Source organism: Candoia aspera, chromosome 3, assembly GCF_035149785.1.
Source record: "Candoia aspera isolate rCanAsp1 chromosome 3, rCanAsp1.hap2, whole genome shotgun sequence".
Lineage (NCBI taxonomy): Eukaryota > Metazoa > Chordata > Lepidosauria > Squamata > Boidae > Candoia > Candoia aspera.
The window spans coordinates 161,393,659-161,409,540 of NC_086155.1; the positions used below are offsets into that span (position 1 = coordinate 161,393,659).

Genomic DNA, 15,882 nt, shown 5'->3' on the forward strand with positions numbered 1-15,882 from the left:
AGATGAAAATTCCTATTGGCCTCACCAAGGTGTGCTTCCCAGTCAGTAGATAAATTTGCAGACATAGCCATCACCTTCTAAAATGCTTTCTGTAAAATTGTCAGGAAGGGTCATATGGTTATTCTCCTAAATTTGTAGTCACACAAATAATCACAAATGTTAATAATGCTCCTAATTTTGGATATTATATTCAGTGCGTACATAAATGTCTGAATGTAGGCTTGTGTTTAGTGGACAGGTTGGTTCCCGAAGTCCTTCTATGATCAACAATGATTCAGAAACCTTAGAAGAATGTATGGTATGTTCTGATATGAAGAGAGATACTCTATTTGGCCCATGTGGGCACATTGCTACTTGTTCCCTCTGTTCACCAAGAGTCAAGAAATGCCTCATTTGCAAAGAGCATGTTCAATCAAGAACAAAGGTGTGTGCTTAATTTTTTTCATCATTTCAGTATGTCAAATACTGTATAGTGCTCTAATTTTAAAACAAAACATACAGTAAATGCATAAACAAAGACCTGAGAATCGAATTGCTCACAGTTTAGACTCTTTTGTCAGGAGGAATTAATTTATTTTTACAACAGTATTTTTCCCCATAATCTTATTTCATAATGTATTCTATTAAATCTAGGATGTATAATCCGGATTTAGTGACACCAGAGCATCTGGTTCAGCATCCCATTGCTCAAAATGGCAACCAGATTCCTTTTTTAAGCAAAGGCAATAATCATTTCTTGGTTTTGCTGATGTTGTGTCTCTACATCTAGAAGTTTCATGTTGTGATAATGAATTGTAATAGTTTGATAAATGTATCTTCCTCTACAGATTTTCTGATTTTTCATATAAAATAATTAAAGTTAGATAAAACCTCTCTAACTTGAGTCAGCAAATTTTGCAAATTAATATATGAAGTAATTTCTGTCCTGAACATTATGGCCATAAATTTTAAGAGATGATCTTGAGTTCAAATATTTAGAGAGACAAATCATCTGTAGAGTATATGCATACTATATACACTTTGTAAACTTCTATTATCTCTTTTCTATTTTATAAAATTAAACAGTCCAAATGTTACGCAGGTAGTCCTCAATGATCGCTTGTTCAGCAACTGTTTAAAGTTACAACGATGTTGAATGAGGGGGACTTATGACATAGTTGCAGTCATCACAGCATCCCCTTGGTCATATGATCATGATTTGGGCGCTTGACTACCAGCTCACAATTACAACATTGCAGCATCCCATAGTCATGGGATCAACATTTGTGACCTTCACTGCCGGCTTCCGGCAAACAAAGTCAATGTGGAAGCCAAGCTGGCAGGAGGTTGCAAATGGTGATCATGTGACCACAGGACACTGTGGCCATGTGGAATTTGCCTAACAATGGCAACTGGAACTGCTGCAACTGCCGTTGTAAGTGCGCAGTCATGTGACGTCGCACTTTACAACCATGTCACTTAGTGACGGAGTTGCTGGTCCCAATTACCATCATTAAGTGAGGGCTACCTGTACTCTTTCCTCATTGAAAAGATGTTCCAACCCTCATCACGTGTTGCATTTTACCAGCTCTAGAGTATTCCTTTCGATTTTCCATTGTGGCCTAAGCATCAATTACTATAAAAACAGAGAGTACTGACAGTGTAATTTTCATCCTTTCCTAAATATAATTTGTGGTGGAAGGCTCACCGTTTTAAGAGCTGCTACACAGAAAATCCACTTTTTGTTGATTTTCTTAACACAAGACACTGTCTGAGCCAGCTTTTCAGTCTATAACTCAGCATATTTTTGCCCCAATCCATGGCACTGTAAATAGATATAGATGAAGTTTATACATATACAGTAGGATATACAGGGATGTGTATGTGTATACATATATGAATGTTGAATCACATTTGTCAGTGTGTTGTTAGTTCACCTAGATTGGATTTTAAATGTTGGAGCTCTTTTTCTTTCCTCAGTAATTTGCAGATTTACTTGCCTCACTGTTTATTCCTAATTCCAAATAAGTTATGAACAAGTTATAAAGTGATGGCCCTTATGTAGGATGTGGGGAACTTACTTAGCTTTGAACACTGTCAGCTGATTTATTTTCTTGCAGTAGTTACCAATCCATCACTTAACTCAGTTACTGCTTAGTTTACTCAGGAGTCTTCAATGAGGCACTTTTTAAAGCATAAAAATATACAGTGTCTAACAGACCATCCTCTCTTTACCATTTTTGAAACTTCCAAAGTTACCTTTGCAGAAATAATATTGATTCATCAGGAAGATTGTCTTTCGATGTACCAGATGTTATCTTAGTAAGTCTTCCTACAACTTCACCCAGAATAGATATTAAGCTAACAGACATTTAGTTGAAGAACTAAATGCTATAAAGCTACTCTAATTTTGTTTTTACAGATTGAAGAATGTGTTGTATGCTCAGATAAAAAAGCTGCAGTACTCTTTCAGCCTTGTGGACACATGTGTGCTTGTGAAAGTAAGTAATATACCAACAGTTGTTTCTTAAGAGTAATATAATAAGTTATTTAAATTGATTTGACTTCATTAGGTAATTATCATATAAAAGCTGATTTTTGAGTTTGCCATATTTGGCAACGAAGTAACCTTATTTTCAGTTACCTGCCTAAGATTGTGTCTCACTTATTTTTTTCCTATATATTAAAGTTGAATTTAAGTTTAAGATTTACTAATCTTAAAACTTTTTTTTTTTTGCAGATTGTGCCAGCCTTATGAAAAAATGTGTTCAGTGTCGGGCAGTGGTAGAACGAAGAGTTCCTTTTATTATGTGTTGTGGTGGGAAAGGTACAGAAGATACCATAGATGACATTAGTGAGTTATTTATTATTCTTCAAATTTATTGTAGTAAATCCTTGTTTCCCCTGTCTAATCGTTTCTTTTTTCTTCTATCTATTGCTCTAGTAGGGTAATTCAAAAAGCCTCATATCACTATGTCCTAGGGATCTCCCTCTGTCTTAATGGATAAAGGCAGAAGTAGAAACATTTTCTCTGCAGTACATGGCCTATTTTTTTGTGAGAGTACAGTAACATACATTAGTGGGAGAAGGATCTCCCTGGAAGGCAATGTCTAAGTGTTTTAAGAATGCAAGAAGTGGCACAATACAGTGGCAGTTGCTACTATATTTCTTACTAAAAAATTACAGTTCTGTAAATTACAGTGTGTGTGACTAGTTAATTAATGCTGTTTACGTGCGGTGGCGCTGCGGGTTAAACCGCTGAGCTGTCGATCGGAAGGTCGGCGGTTCGAAACCGCGCGGCGGGGTGAGCTCCCGTTGTTAATCCCAGCTCCTGCTCACCTAGCAGTTCGAAAACATGCAAATGTGAGTAGATCAATAGGTACCGCTTCGGCGGGAAGGTAACGGCGTTCCGTGTCGTCATGCTGGCCACATGACCCGGAAGTGTCTATGACAACGCCGGCTCCAAGGCTTAGAAACGGAGATGAGCACCGCCCCCTAGAGTCGGATTCGACTGGACTTTACGTCAAGGGAAACCTTTACCTTTACCTAATAACTTTGTATACATGATATTCACAACCATATTAGTGTTTTAGCCAGAAGTCTTTGGAATTTGGATCTTGATGCATCATGCTTCAGTAAGAAACCCATGGATCAGATCAAAGGCCTGTTGAATCTTAATCCAGATAGTTCTGAGAAACTGAAAAGCAATGCATGAAGGCATCAGAGTTTCCATTTTTGCCCCCAGCACTTTGGACATAGAGCTTCACATCCTTCAGCCTTTTATCACGAGGGAAACGCATAAACTGCTTGTTTATGTATCATTTCCCAAGTTGTGATATCTTCTAAAGATTGGAAGATGATGCCAGTATAGTGTAGTAGTTAAGAAGTTGGACTGGTACTGGTGAGACCCAGGTTCAAATCCATCTTTAGTTACAGAAGCTCACTGGGTAACTTCGGACCAATCATTCTCTCTCAGCTCGACCTACCCCACAGGATGTGGCCGTAGGGGAAAAAGAGAGGAGGAAGCACTATGTAGACTGCCTTGAGCTCCTGCGAGAAAGACAGATGTAAATTTAACAAATACATAAAATACAGATTTATACTTATTGCTTTAACTACTCAGTTATGAAGATTGTTGGTTTTTTGTAGTAATATGTTTACATTCACACATCGAAGCTGAATTATGAAGGTACTGTTTAGAATTCAGAAGATTTGTATGTAGGATGGATACATGTATTTGTGTTTTTTTAATTATCAACTTTAACAAAAGCTGTTAAAATTCACAAATGGAAATATATTTAGCAGGCTAGATGAATGTTTTAAATAACATTGGATGATGATGATGAAGATTCAATCATTGCCTGTCATTATTTCCTCCTCTGTGCATTCCTGCATTCTTTAGCAAGTGGAAACATTCCTGTTCTGCAGAAGGACAAGGATAATACTAATGTCAATGCTGATGTACAGAAATTGCAGCAGCAGTTGCAGGACATAAAGGAACAGGTAAAATAAATAAAATACGAGAGTAATACACTTCGTTAGAAAACCATTATGTGAATATTTTCAGGATGAGTGCTATATATTGAAAAATAAAAATAATACATATTGAGTGCAAAATATGCTTCAAATTTATTCGATTCAGTAAAACTGTAGGGACTTGTCCGGGCAGTCACCAGGAGTCAACACTGACTCAGAGGCTAGATAAATAAATAAATACTATTTGAATAAAGCGTAGAAAGAGATTTAAGACATAATTTCCCATCCATTTTTGTATAAAATATATAGGAATATAAACTAAGTTTCAGAAAAGCATAGTGTGGATAAATGTAAAGGCAGAACTTGCTTGCATAAGTACAGCTGGCATGAAGATTAAATCTGAATGACTCTGGGGCATTACTTTCATTAAATCTTAAATGTTATTTTATATGGACAAACATCTTTGAAGATACTGAAATTGTGAAGTGTAAAGTCAGTAAACATATTTTTGCCTGAGATTAAAATAAAACATTTCTGGACAGTATTCTTTCCTTAGAGCTGGGGTCCAAAATTAATAATCAATTAATGATCAACTTTTTCTGACTGGGATATCTCCCAACTTTCACTGTACTTTACTGTCATCCATAAAGAAGTTGACTTTCTCTCTTTCCTGAAATAAACCAGTCAGAAACAAAATAGAAAGTAGACAGAGTTTCTGAGGCTTTCCTTTGAAGCTGTAATAGACAGCAGTGTTAAATTCAACTCTATTCCCTTTTGAACTAGGGAAGTGAAGAAGTCCTAGGATGGTGCTACTATCTGGGGATGTTTCCATCCATGATAATGTCCATATCTATTTAACCCTCATTCTCTCCACCCATTTCTGCTTTGTGGCACAGCCACCTACAGCAGTTGAAAGCTCCATAGTATAGTGTGAGCGCTTCATTAGGTGATTTCTTGTTTGATAGTTCTCTAAATTCTGTATAATATTGTATTAAAATAGTGCATGAAATCTAAGCTAAATTACTTTTAGATAGAAAGATGTTAACTGTCCTTCATATTTGACATTTGTTTCTGCAGTTTGAGTTTTCTGGAAATATACGTAGAAGATTAAGTATTGTAGTTGATTATCGTTTTATCCAAGGAAATATTTAGTTCCTTTTTTATCTCTTACAGACCATGTGCCCTGTATGTTTGGACCGTCTGAAGAATATGATCTTTCTCTGTGGTCATGGAACATGTCAGCTTTGTGGTGATCGAATGAGTGAATGTCCTATCTGTCGAAAGGCTATTGAACGAAGGATTCTTTTGTATTAAAATCTCAAGTGTCTTATGGTTGCTTGTCACATTACTACTAGATTTTGCTTTTTGAATCCCCATAAATTTTAGTATGTATGAAAGGTTGTCATGAAGACATGTCTAGCATTACAGGAAGAATTACATTGTAAATGTGGATGTCTACAACATAGAATTATTATTTGCACAGTCAACTTCTACCATAAAGAAATATAAAGTAAGGTTAGATTAGTTAACAATGCAGTTTGTTTATATATTTTGTCTGTCTTCTTCTCCCCAGCCCCTTTATGTTAAAGGGATAATCTTGATTTTCTAGCTTGGCATTTTTATTTTGCATGTATAAACTCTTAATTTCAACCATATTAATTTTTATACTGTCAGTTGCTTTCATGTACAAATATTTTTAATTTTCTAAAATCTGTTTATTTTAAAATATTTTCATAGTAATGTCAGTCATAGTTACTACAACAAGCTAAGTCTTTTAGCTAAGTTCAGGAATTAAGACATTTGGCACAGTAACTAAATAGCATTTCAGTATTATATATTGCCTTTAAAATCTGAAAGCTGTTAATTCTGCATGGTCAGTGTTTTTTGAAGAAAAATGAGAGCAAAAGTAGTTTATCAAGCAGACCCATGACACATTGCTCCTTCTGTAATCCTCTACCAGAAATACTTTCTCCAAAACTCAGGGACATTCCAGATGTGTTTGAAAACAATACAGGTGTTACTAGTAATAAAAAAGAGAACTTCACAAGCAACTCTTATGCTTGAAGGTTATTTTGGATCTCATCTGAAGAACCAGTTTTTAGAACAGTGACAAAATACATTATATTATTTAGATAGGTATTTTTTTAAAAAGTATTCTAGCTATAGGGTTGCATTCGTAATTAGACATATTTAGATTTGCTTGCTGAAGTCAGTGAATCCTGAATTAGTCAAAATCATAGTGGGTCTAGTAAACTAGACATTAGCACCACTTTGCAAAAAGCAAATATATATCAAGATCATATAACATCTGTAGTTAGAATATTCATGCCTTTTGCAAATTTCACAATATATGTCACCTTCCGTTACTATCAGTCCCTCTGGAACTTGGGATCATTCCATTAATACCTAAGTTTTAAAATAAATAATGTGGAAGGATAAGAAAACAATTTGATATGAATACTCTGTTAGGCTACACATGGAGCACCAAATATTAAATTATCTTCTAAAGATGATGCATGATTTTTACATTTATAACTGACAGAAGTGCCAGTCCTTGTATTTGTCGCCAGTGGATTCTTATAAGCATGTGAGTTGCTTTTCCTCTTAACTAGTACAAAAATTATTTAAGAAAATTGCTTGTGGGAGTATTCTATATTTGGTGAATGCAATCATTGCCAAGATTTGAGATTTTTGTTTGTTTGTTTGTTTAGCTGCTGCTGCTGCTGCAAATGTCTGCAGATTGCCTTGGAACAGTGTTGATCATGTATTATACCAACTTTTCCTCGTCCTGGAGCCTTCCCATATCACCAATTTTCAATGGCTTTTTTTAAACTTCTTTTTCTTAAAACATAAAACAAGCTTGAAAATAGGTATGTTACACCTCTGTTAAGGCTGCAGTAACACATCTATTTTCAGCATCTCCCTCCTAAAACTAATCTGGGTTTAATATTTTGGCTCTGCTCTCTCCAGAAATGACATATCTCTATCTCTGCAACTGTTGGAGGGCAGTTTTTTTTTTTAAGTGCAGCTCCAACCTGTGAAGAAGTTGCCCTTTCCTTTTATATTTTGGAACACTACACCAATACATAGCTGTGGAGACTCACTTAGTAAAATGTCTCATATATTTTCAATATTTTTGCTAATGAAAGTGTTTTAAGACTTAATTTTTGGAATTGTCAGATGTCCAGATTTCTGTATTTCTATAATTATGAAATTTGCATACATACAAATTTGGAATACTTGGAATAAATCCCTTTGAGTATATTATGAATTAGTTCTTAATAAACATAGATAAGACTGACGTATGATTGTGCAGCATACCCTTCTTTTAGCTGCATCAAAGTTATTAGGCATTTAGAACTAAATCATACCAGTTTTTAAAAGGATGCATAAGAGAAATGGGTTTTGGAATGAAGTATAAATCTGTTAAATCAGTGAACAACCCAAACAAAAATCACTCTCTTAAGTTGGCGGTTGTAATGGCTATACTATTTCTTTATTGCTGTTCTTTCCTCGGCCTAGGCATGTATGTTCATAGGAGTTGATTGGGAATTTTGTTCTTTCAGAACTGGGCTTGGGGAAGGGGGAGAAAAGACATTTCCTTCATCCCTGAATACTAGCTGCAGTTGCCATTTAGTCTATAACTTCATATGTTTGAAGTATAGACCTCATAGCTTAATTATGGGGTTTTCTTGCTTCTCTCTTTCCTAATTTTTGTAACATCTTATGTGAAAAAGAGTTCTGGAGAATTCAAATGTTTGCATACTCTTTTATGGCATTTTGGTTGTAATAAAGATATTTACCCCAGCTACAGATTTTGGTTATTTTTTTTCCCATGAACCAACACAGCTGTGATTGTTTTATATTGACTTTCTGGTCAAACATACTCAATATTATACATTTTCTGAACATGCTTTTTTGTTCTGATTGAGAAATTGGGTCCTGAATTGCAAAGTGGTCTAGATGGTTCTAACTTAATTGTTTCCACAGTCATTTTTGTTTATTCGTTTAGTCGCTTCTGACTCTTCATGACTTCATGGACCAGACCATGCCAGAGCTTCCTGTCGGTTGACACCACCCCCAGCTCCCCCAAGGTCAAGTCTGTCACCTCTAGAATATCATCCATCCATCTTGTCCTTGGTCAGCCCCTCTTCTTTTGCCTTCCACTTTCCCTGGCATCAGCATCTTCTCCAGGGTATCCTGTCTTATTATGTGGCCAAAGTACTTTAGTTTTGCCTTTAATATCATTCCCTCAAGTGAGCAGTCTGGCTTTATTTCCTGGAGTATGGACTGGTTTGATCTTCTTGCAGTCCAAGGCACTCTCAGAATTTTCCTCCAACACCACAGTTCCAAAGCATCTATCTTCCTTCGCTCACCCTTCCTTATGGTCCAGCTCTCGCAGCCATATGTTACTACGGGGAACACTATTGCTTTAACTATGCGGACCTTTGTTGTCAGTGTGATGTCTCTGCTCTTAACTATTTTATCGAGATTTGTCATTGCTCTCCTCCCAAGAATTAACCGTCTTCTGATTCCCTGGCTGCAGTCAGTGCCTGCAGTAATCTTTGTGCCTAGAAATACGAAGTCTGTCACTGCCTTTACATTTTATCCCTCTATTTGCCAGTTATCAATCAAGCTGGTTGCCATAATCTTGGGTTTTTTGAGGTTTAGCTGCAGGCCAGCTTTTGCACTTTCTTCTTTCACCTTGATCATAAGGCTCCTCAGTTCCTCTTCGCTTTCAGCCATCAAAGTGGTATCATCTGCATATCTGAGATTGTTAATGTTTCTTCCAGCAATTTTAACTCCAGCCTTGGATTCCTCAAGCCCAGCATGTCGCATGATGTGTTCTGCATACAAGTTGAATAGGTAGAGTGAGAGTATACAGCCCTGCTGTACTCCTTTCATATTCCACATACATATTCCACAGTGTTGGGTACCTCTTCCCATATTGCTTAGCATCTTCATGAAACTGCTGGGAGAAGTTATTTGTCAGCATGGAATAAGGCATCAATATTTAGATGATACCCAGTTGTATATCTCTGCCTCAGGCTGAACATGAGATGCAGTAGAAGACCCAATATCTGGAGGCTGTTAGAGAGTGGATGGGGAGAAACAGGCTAAGACTATTTCAGCAAATAGAATGGCTGTCAGTTCAGAAGCTTCCTAATCCTAGGACAGTTCCATGTTTAGCTCTGGATGTGGTTTGTACTCCTTTGGTCCGTAGTCAGAGGGGCCTCTAATCTTATTAGAGCAGCAGGTAGAGGCCATGACCAGAGAACCATTCCCTAGTTTTGACTGGTATGCCAGTTGCAGCTGTTCTTGGAATGGGATAGACTGGGAATAGCAACGGTCATTCATGCTCTTGTCACCTTGTGATTGGATTATTGCAATTCACTCTCTATGGGGCTGTCCTTGAAGTAACTTGGAAATTACAGTTAGTGTAAAGTGCAGTTGCCCTTTTGCTAATGGTTGGCAGCCGTTATGGACACATTACTTCTTTACTATAGGAGCTGCAATGGCTACCATTTTGATTCTGGGTGCAGTTCAAGGGCTGGTTATTTCCTGTCAAGTTCAATATGGCTAGGTCCTTGGCATCTTTGACAGCATCTATTCCTAGAATCTGCTTGTTCCATTCGTACCACCAGAAAGGGCATATTGCCAGTCTACACCCTTCGGGCCTGGAAATGAATTCTCTCTGTCATGGTCCCCAACCCAGAGCCTGACTTAGGCATAAGCTAAGCAGACTACAGTTTAGGGCCTCATTGTCTGAAGGAGCCTCTCAAAATTTCCAATTCTTTTTCATTCATTACAGTTTTATAATTTCATATATGAAAGTCTCCATAAATTAAGCCCTCTTGTATGGCTTACATGATTGTCATTTATTGATTAAGATATGCTTTGTTTCTTCATGCATTCACACCTGTTCAAAGATGGCCCTTCCCTACCCCATCATGGATTTGTTGTACATCTTGGTGGCATTCTTGACAAGTTCAGTTGTTACACAGCCTTATCCTGCATTAGCACTTGCTAACTGGAGCCTCTACAGTTTCCTGTTGCTTAGAGCTTTACCATCTATATGTGGCCCTGCCTCTGGAACACCGTTAGGATGGCTCCCTCCCTGTTAGTATTGAAAAGGCAGTTAAAATGCTGCTTCTCTGAAGAGCTTTTAGGGAATTCTTGTTGTGTTACCTGGTGAAGCCCTATGAGGGGGATTGTGTTAAATTGGTCACTTTTTTGAACTTGATACTGTAAGTGATGTGATAGTTCAGTAATTATTAATGGTTGTTATTCTACTATGTCTGTTTTATTGTACTATCTGGAAGCCACCTGGAATCTGTGATTGAAGCAGCATACTTATTTTGTAAATCAATAAACACAATTGGAAAATCTGAATGAAATCAATTGAAACATCCTACCCCATTCTACAAATACTTTTATAGAAGTTTGTATGTAGGATTACAGGTAGCTATGGCTACAGTCAACTACAAATTTACATGGAAGTAATTCCATTTGCATTCATCAGGCTTATTTTCATACATATATGAATGTTACATGTGTTATTCAGTGTTGGAAGGAATGGATAAGTGCTGTACTGATCTCAAATAGAGTATATTAGTTATATTAAGTGTTAACTTTTAGTTCTCATGATGTTATGTTAAGCTACAATGTTCAAGCAGAGGACAACATTTTTTGAGATTTCTTAAGTAGTTAAATAGATTTCTTAAACATTTATATAATGTATTTAATTGTTAAAGCATAGTAGTATATGAAACCAGGTGTTGCACTTGAATTTATACTTTTATTAAAATGCAGATTGAAAGTTGAAATGGATGGCTGCATCAAACTATGTTAAAAATATATATTATAATTTTGTCAGGAAACTATACCTTATGGCAGCAGAACGATCAGAGAAGGAGTTTGAAGTGGAATACAGTGTGCTTCCTTCAAGATCTCCATGTTACATGACACCTCCAGTGCTTTACACCAGTAGTTCTTAAACTGTTTGATTCAATTAACCCTTTTCCCAATCTCAAATAATGTCATTACCTTCACAACCCCCCGCCCCCAAATCTGGTGTTTACACAAGTGTCTTAGTAGCAGCAGTCCCAAACTGTATTCAACTCACAAACAATCTATTACAGATTGCTCCTTTACATATACCTGGATATGCCCAAATTACCCCTTGGGTGTAATTACCCCCAGTTTAAGAACTACTGCTTTACATTGTGCCAATGCTTTATAGCAGCTGTATATACTGGAACTGAAAGGGACAACTGGTTGCAAAAGCTTACAGAATGGCTGGCACTATTTCACAGCTAGTGTGTGAAAAGATCAACAGTGCAATGCCCTAACTAGGAATTTCAATTTTTATTTCTTTGTGTATAATGTACAGTGGAAAGGGACAAGAGACACTCATTTCACACACATACAATTCATACATACACATGCCCATATACAGACGGTGATACAAATCTGTTGATGACATGGAGAGGGACGGTGCTGCTATTTCAGTAACTTATCTGGGGCTATTTACTGGGAATTGTTGGAAACAATATTCCCACTGTGGTTTTACTCGCCCCTGTGTCATTCTGACCCTTGGAAAAAAGGCCAGGGCTAGTGTGTTGTCCTGTTCAGACCATGCACCAGACAGGTTCTCAATGAATTTTCTTTATTAAAGAACTATTTGGAATAATTCAGTCTCAATATGCAAAACCTGTTCGAACAAGCTCAACTGTGTCACAACAGGCAGGGAGCGAACTTCCACTGGGGTTAGACTGGATGCAGCGGCACCAAGATTGGAGGCAGCAGTTCTTGAACTGGAACAATACTGAAACAGCAGTGGAACTGAATCGCTGACTCACTGGATCTAAAAGGATTACAAGCAGCATACAGGGATGAGCTGGAGACTTAAGCAATGAACTCAAAGCAAGGCTAGACTTGGCTGGGGTTTCTGGATCAGACTGGGTACTTGGAACTGAAGACTTGAAGACAAGGCTTGGAACTGGAGCAAGGCTGGACTCAGCTGGGAGCCCTAGACTAGGCTGGACTCGGCTGGATGGACCGCGGTGGCCACAAGTCCAGATCCTGAACAGATAGGTGTGAAACTCTGAAACACGCGGGAGTCTGCAAAGTGTGATTGCGTAGAGCTGCGGACAAGCAGTGGTGTGAAAATCTCTCGACTGCACTGTTGAGAACACAGGTTTCTGAGGCTTGATGCAAAACTCAGGCTACTGGGCTCAGCTGACTCTGGTTCCTCAATTACAGCAGATGCAAAATCGATTCTTCCAAATGGAACTTGGGCTCTGGTTCCTCTTCGACAGCAGATGCCGATTCCGATGCCAGTAAGGATTCTTCTCCCGAAGCTGCAGGCTTAGAGGATTGGTTGTCTCCAGCAGCTTGCTCTCTGCACTGCTGCCTTTTATCCCAACCTTTGGTGTGCTTGGAGTCTCCTGTAGCCAATCAGGCTGTCTTCTCCTTCACATGCTTTTCAGCCTGTCTCTGGCGTGCGCTGATTGGCGTATTCAAATCCTCCTCCGGATCTTGCCCGATCAGCGTTGTGGATTCTTCCCGCTCTGCTGACTCATGCTGGAATTTCGTTGCTCTGATTCCAGCCCTGTAAGTTTCCAATTCCTCCTCTGACTCAGAAATAGTTTCACTTTCCCAGTCAGAGGCAGGCTTGGTTCTGACATGTGTATATCTCAAGTTAGCTGATACAACATAGACTTCTCTTACTATTTTTAATAAATGTGATCCTGTCATGCAAACAATTCATTGTTCCATACAGCCAATAAATGTGCAAGGAAAACTGATCATAAGTATTAACAGAAAGCTTTTAAAAAGAAGGCAATGTCAGTTAATATTTGTATAACTAACTAATTCTTTTCCATATAATTTATTTTATATGGACTTAGTACCGGTAGTCCTCGTTTAGCAATTGACTCATTCACAGTTACGACAGTGATGAAAAAGTAACTTTACAACCAATCCTCGCATTTATGACATTTGTAGGTCTGTAAAGCAAAGGAAAGTTGAAGTAAGATCATGAGCACAGTCATAGTTTCACTTAGCAACCACTTTGCTTAACAACTGAGTTGTCGGTCCCAATTGTGGTCTCTAACAAGGACTACCTGTATGTCTATCCATCAGTAGGTAACTTTCTGAAATCTCCCTGGTAAAGAGGTTGGAAAGAATTCCTGAAGCCATGCTCAGCTGCTTTCCCTACCATTTTTTTCCAGAATTTAGATCAGTGTTTGTCAACCTCAGCTACTTTAAGATGTGTGGACTCCAACTCCCAGAATTCCCTAGCCAGTTTGCTGGCTGGGGAATTCTGGGAGTTGAAGTCCACACATCTTAAAGTAGCTGAGGTTGACAAACACTGATTTTAGATTGTGGATCTCTAAATAGAATATAGATGCTAAACCAATATGGTACAGTGAATGTCAAAATTTCATCATCTGATCCTGTCAGACTCCACAATCAAAGGATTGTTGAATCTTTTGATTGTGTTTGTCTGCAATGATGGATCAACATGTGTCAAGAAGGAAGATGGGAAGGGGGAATTGCAAGGAGTGTGAATCACTGTTGTTTGAACTGGAAAAGGGGGAGTCAAGGTTGTACTGCCAGAGACATCAGTGGTTGGTTTGGCTGACCGTTAGAGCTTGGGTGAGAAAGAGACAGGAGGGGGGAGGGGGCATTGGAAAGTTTTAATGAGTGAGTTTAGGCGGGAATCTTTTAATCACAGCTTTCTTTTGTTCTGCACACTTGTTCTCAATAAACCTGAATTCTGCATATTTCAATTGTGCATGAGTTGGGTCAATACTGGGACTAATGGTGTCAGTTCTTACAGTTCCATGTACGTTTGAATAGGAAGATGGAACATCAAGCTAGACATAGCATTTTTCTATGGAAAAAGATAGCATAATTTGAACTGAGAAACTCAGACTGGAAGAAAAGATTAATCTTCACCCTGAGGTCCCTGTTTACCTTTGGAAGAAAAGCATACAGTAATTATATTTGTGCTTCCTTCGGCAAATAAAGGCTTGAAAGCTTATTTTAATTAGAAAGGAGGTTGTATGGGGAGCTCCACTCCTCACAATATGCCATGGCCATGACCAAGATCACTCTGTTTCTCAGCTCCTTATCATCCTCATCGTCGGTTTAAATGTAATCAAGGATTTCTTGCCACATCTAGAAATCTCACACAAAAATATGGATAATACTATATTGAGATGATGCTGTAAAAATATTTGAACTAGGATGGTTTGTTCATTTAATTGACCTAATAGGCCACTTCAGTCAAAAATTTAATTAAAAGTACAAGACAAAAAAACAAACCCACAAACCTTAAAGAGAAATTCTGGTTTAGTTGCAAGAATTCATGCCAGTTCTCAAGTTTCTATTAAGCCTTTAACAAGTATGACTTGTTGTTGTTGTTGTTTATTCGTTTAGTCGCTTCCGACTCTTCGTGACTTCATGGACCAGCCCACGCCAGAGCTTCCTGTCGGTCGTCAACACCCCCAGCTCCCCCAGGGACGAGTCCGTCACCTCTAGAATATCATCCATCCACCTTGCCCTTGGTCGGCCCCTCTTCCTTTTGCCTTGAAATCTTAACAAACTTGCTTGCCTCAGGAACAATGAATTAGATTTTCTTTTAAGAACTGGCATTTTATCCACTGCATATGACTTAGCAATATTAACCAGACTGCACTCCTTGCAAATATTGCCCCATTGCCATGTTATGAACATCTACAACAGTGTTTCTTAACCTCGGCAACTTTAAGATATGTGGACTTCAACTCCCAGAATTCCCCAGCCAGCATGCTCTGCTGGGAAATTCTGGGAGTTGAAGTCCACATATCTTAAAGTTGAGAAACACTGATCTACAAGCTTCAAGGGCTTCCTTATTAATTTGCAAAATGACATTTCTTGTGTGGTGTTCTGCATCTGCAGATTGAATCTATCCATCCACTGAAAGAAGAAACCTCACGTGGTTCAGAGCTCAGTGCTGATAACATGGTGTCTGCGCAGCAGAAAGCACTCAGGTTTGCAATGGTAATGGGCGGGGCCCATTTAGATGAGGGTGGCTTCCACTGGATACTCCTACAAGCCTTTGGGGCAGCAGGTAAGAAAGGGTCACCGCACCAGATGGCCACTAGCTGGCCACAAAGAGATACTGGAAATTCTTAACTCTTTCTGGCCAGTACTATGGAATTACTTACTTTTAGTTACTGCATGTCTAAATGTTAAATGCTTTCAAATGATAGAAGAAAGAGCAAAACCAATGAACATTGCACTAGAAGTGAAACAGCATTAATAAATAATGTACCTTAGCTTTAGTGTGAAAATGTGGCAGACTTCCGGGTACTGTTTTCAGGGACTAGATTTTGTTCTTGATCATTAAGTCTTCTTCATTAAGCTATTTCTCAA

The 15,882-nt window shown here is 38.2% G+C and overlaps 1 protein-coding gene across 1 annotated transcript in view; it reads left to right on the forward strand.

The window, feature by feature from the left end:
• MIB1 (MIB E3 ubiquitin protein ligase 1) overlaps positions 1-8,262 on the forward strand; it is a 50,217-nt gene extending 41,955 nt beyond the window's left edge. The window contains exons 17-21 of the mRNA XM_063299175.1: positions 232-424; positions 2,402-2,480; positions 2,720-2,833; positions 4,382-4,482; positions 5,629-8,262. Of these exons, the coding sequence (XP_063155245.1) occupies positions 232-424; positions 2,402-2,480; positions 2,720-2,833; positions 4,382-4,482; positions 5,629-5,769 (628 nt within the window). The 3' untranslated portion in view covers positions 5,770-8,262. The remainder of the gene's footprint in view (positions 1-231; positions 425-2,401; positions 2,481-2,719; positions 2,834-4,381; positions 4,483-5,628) is intronic.
• The last annotated feature ends 7,620 nt before the right edge of the window (positions 8,263-15,882 follow it).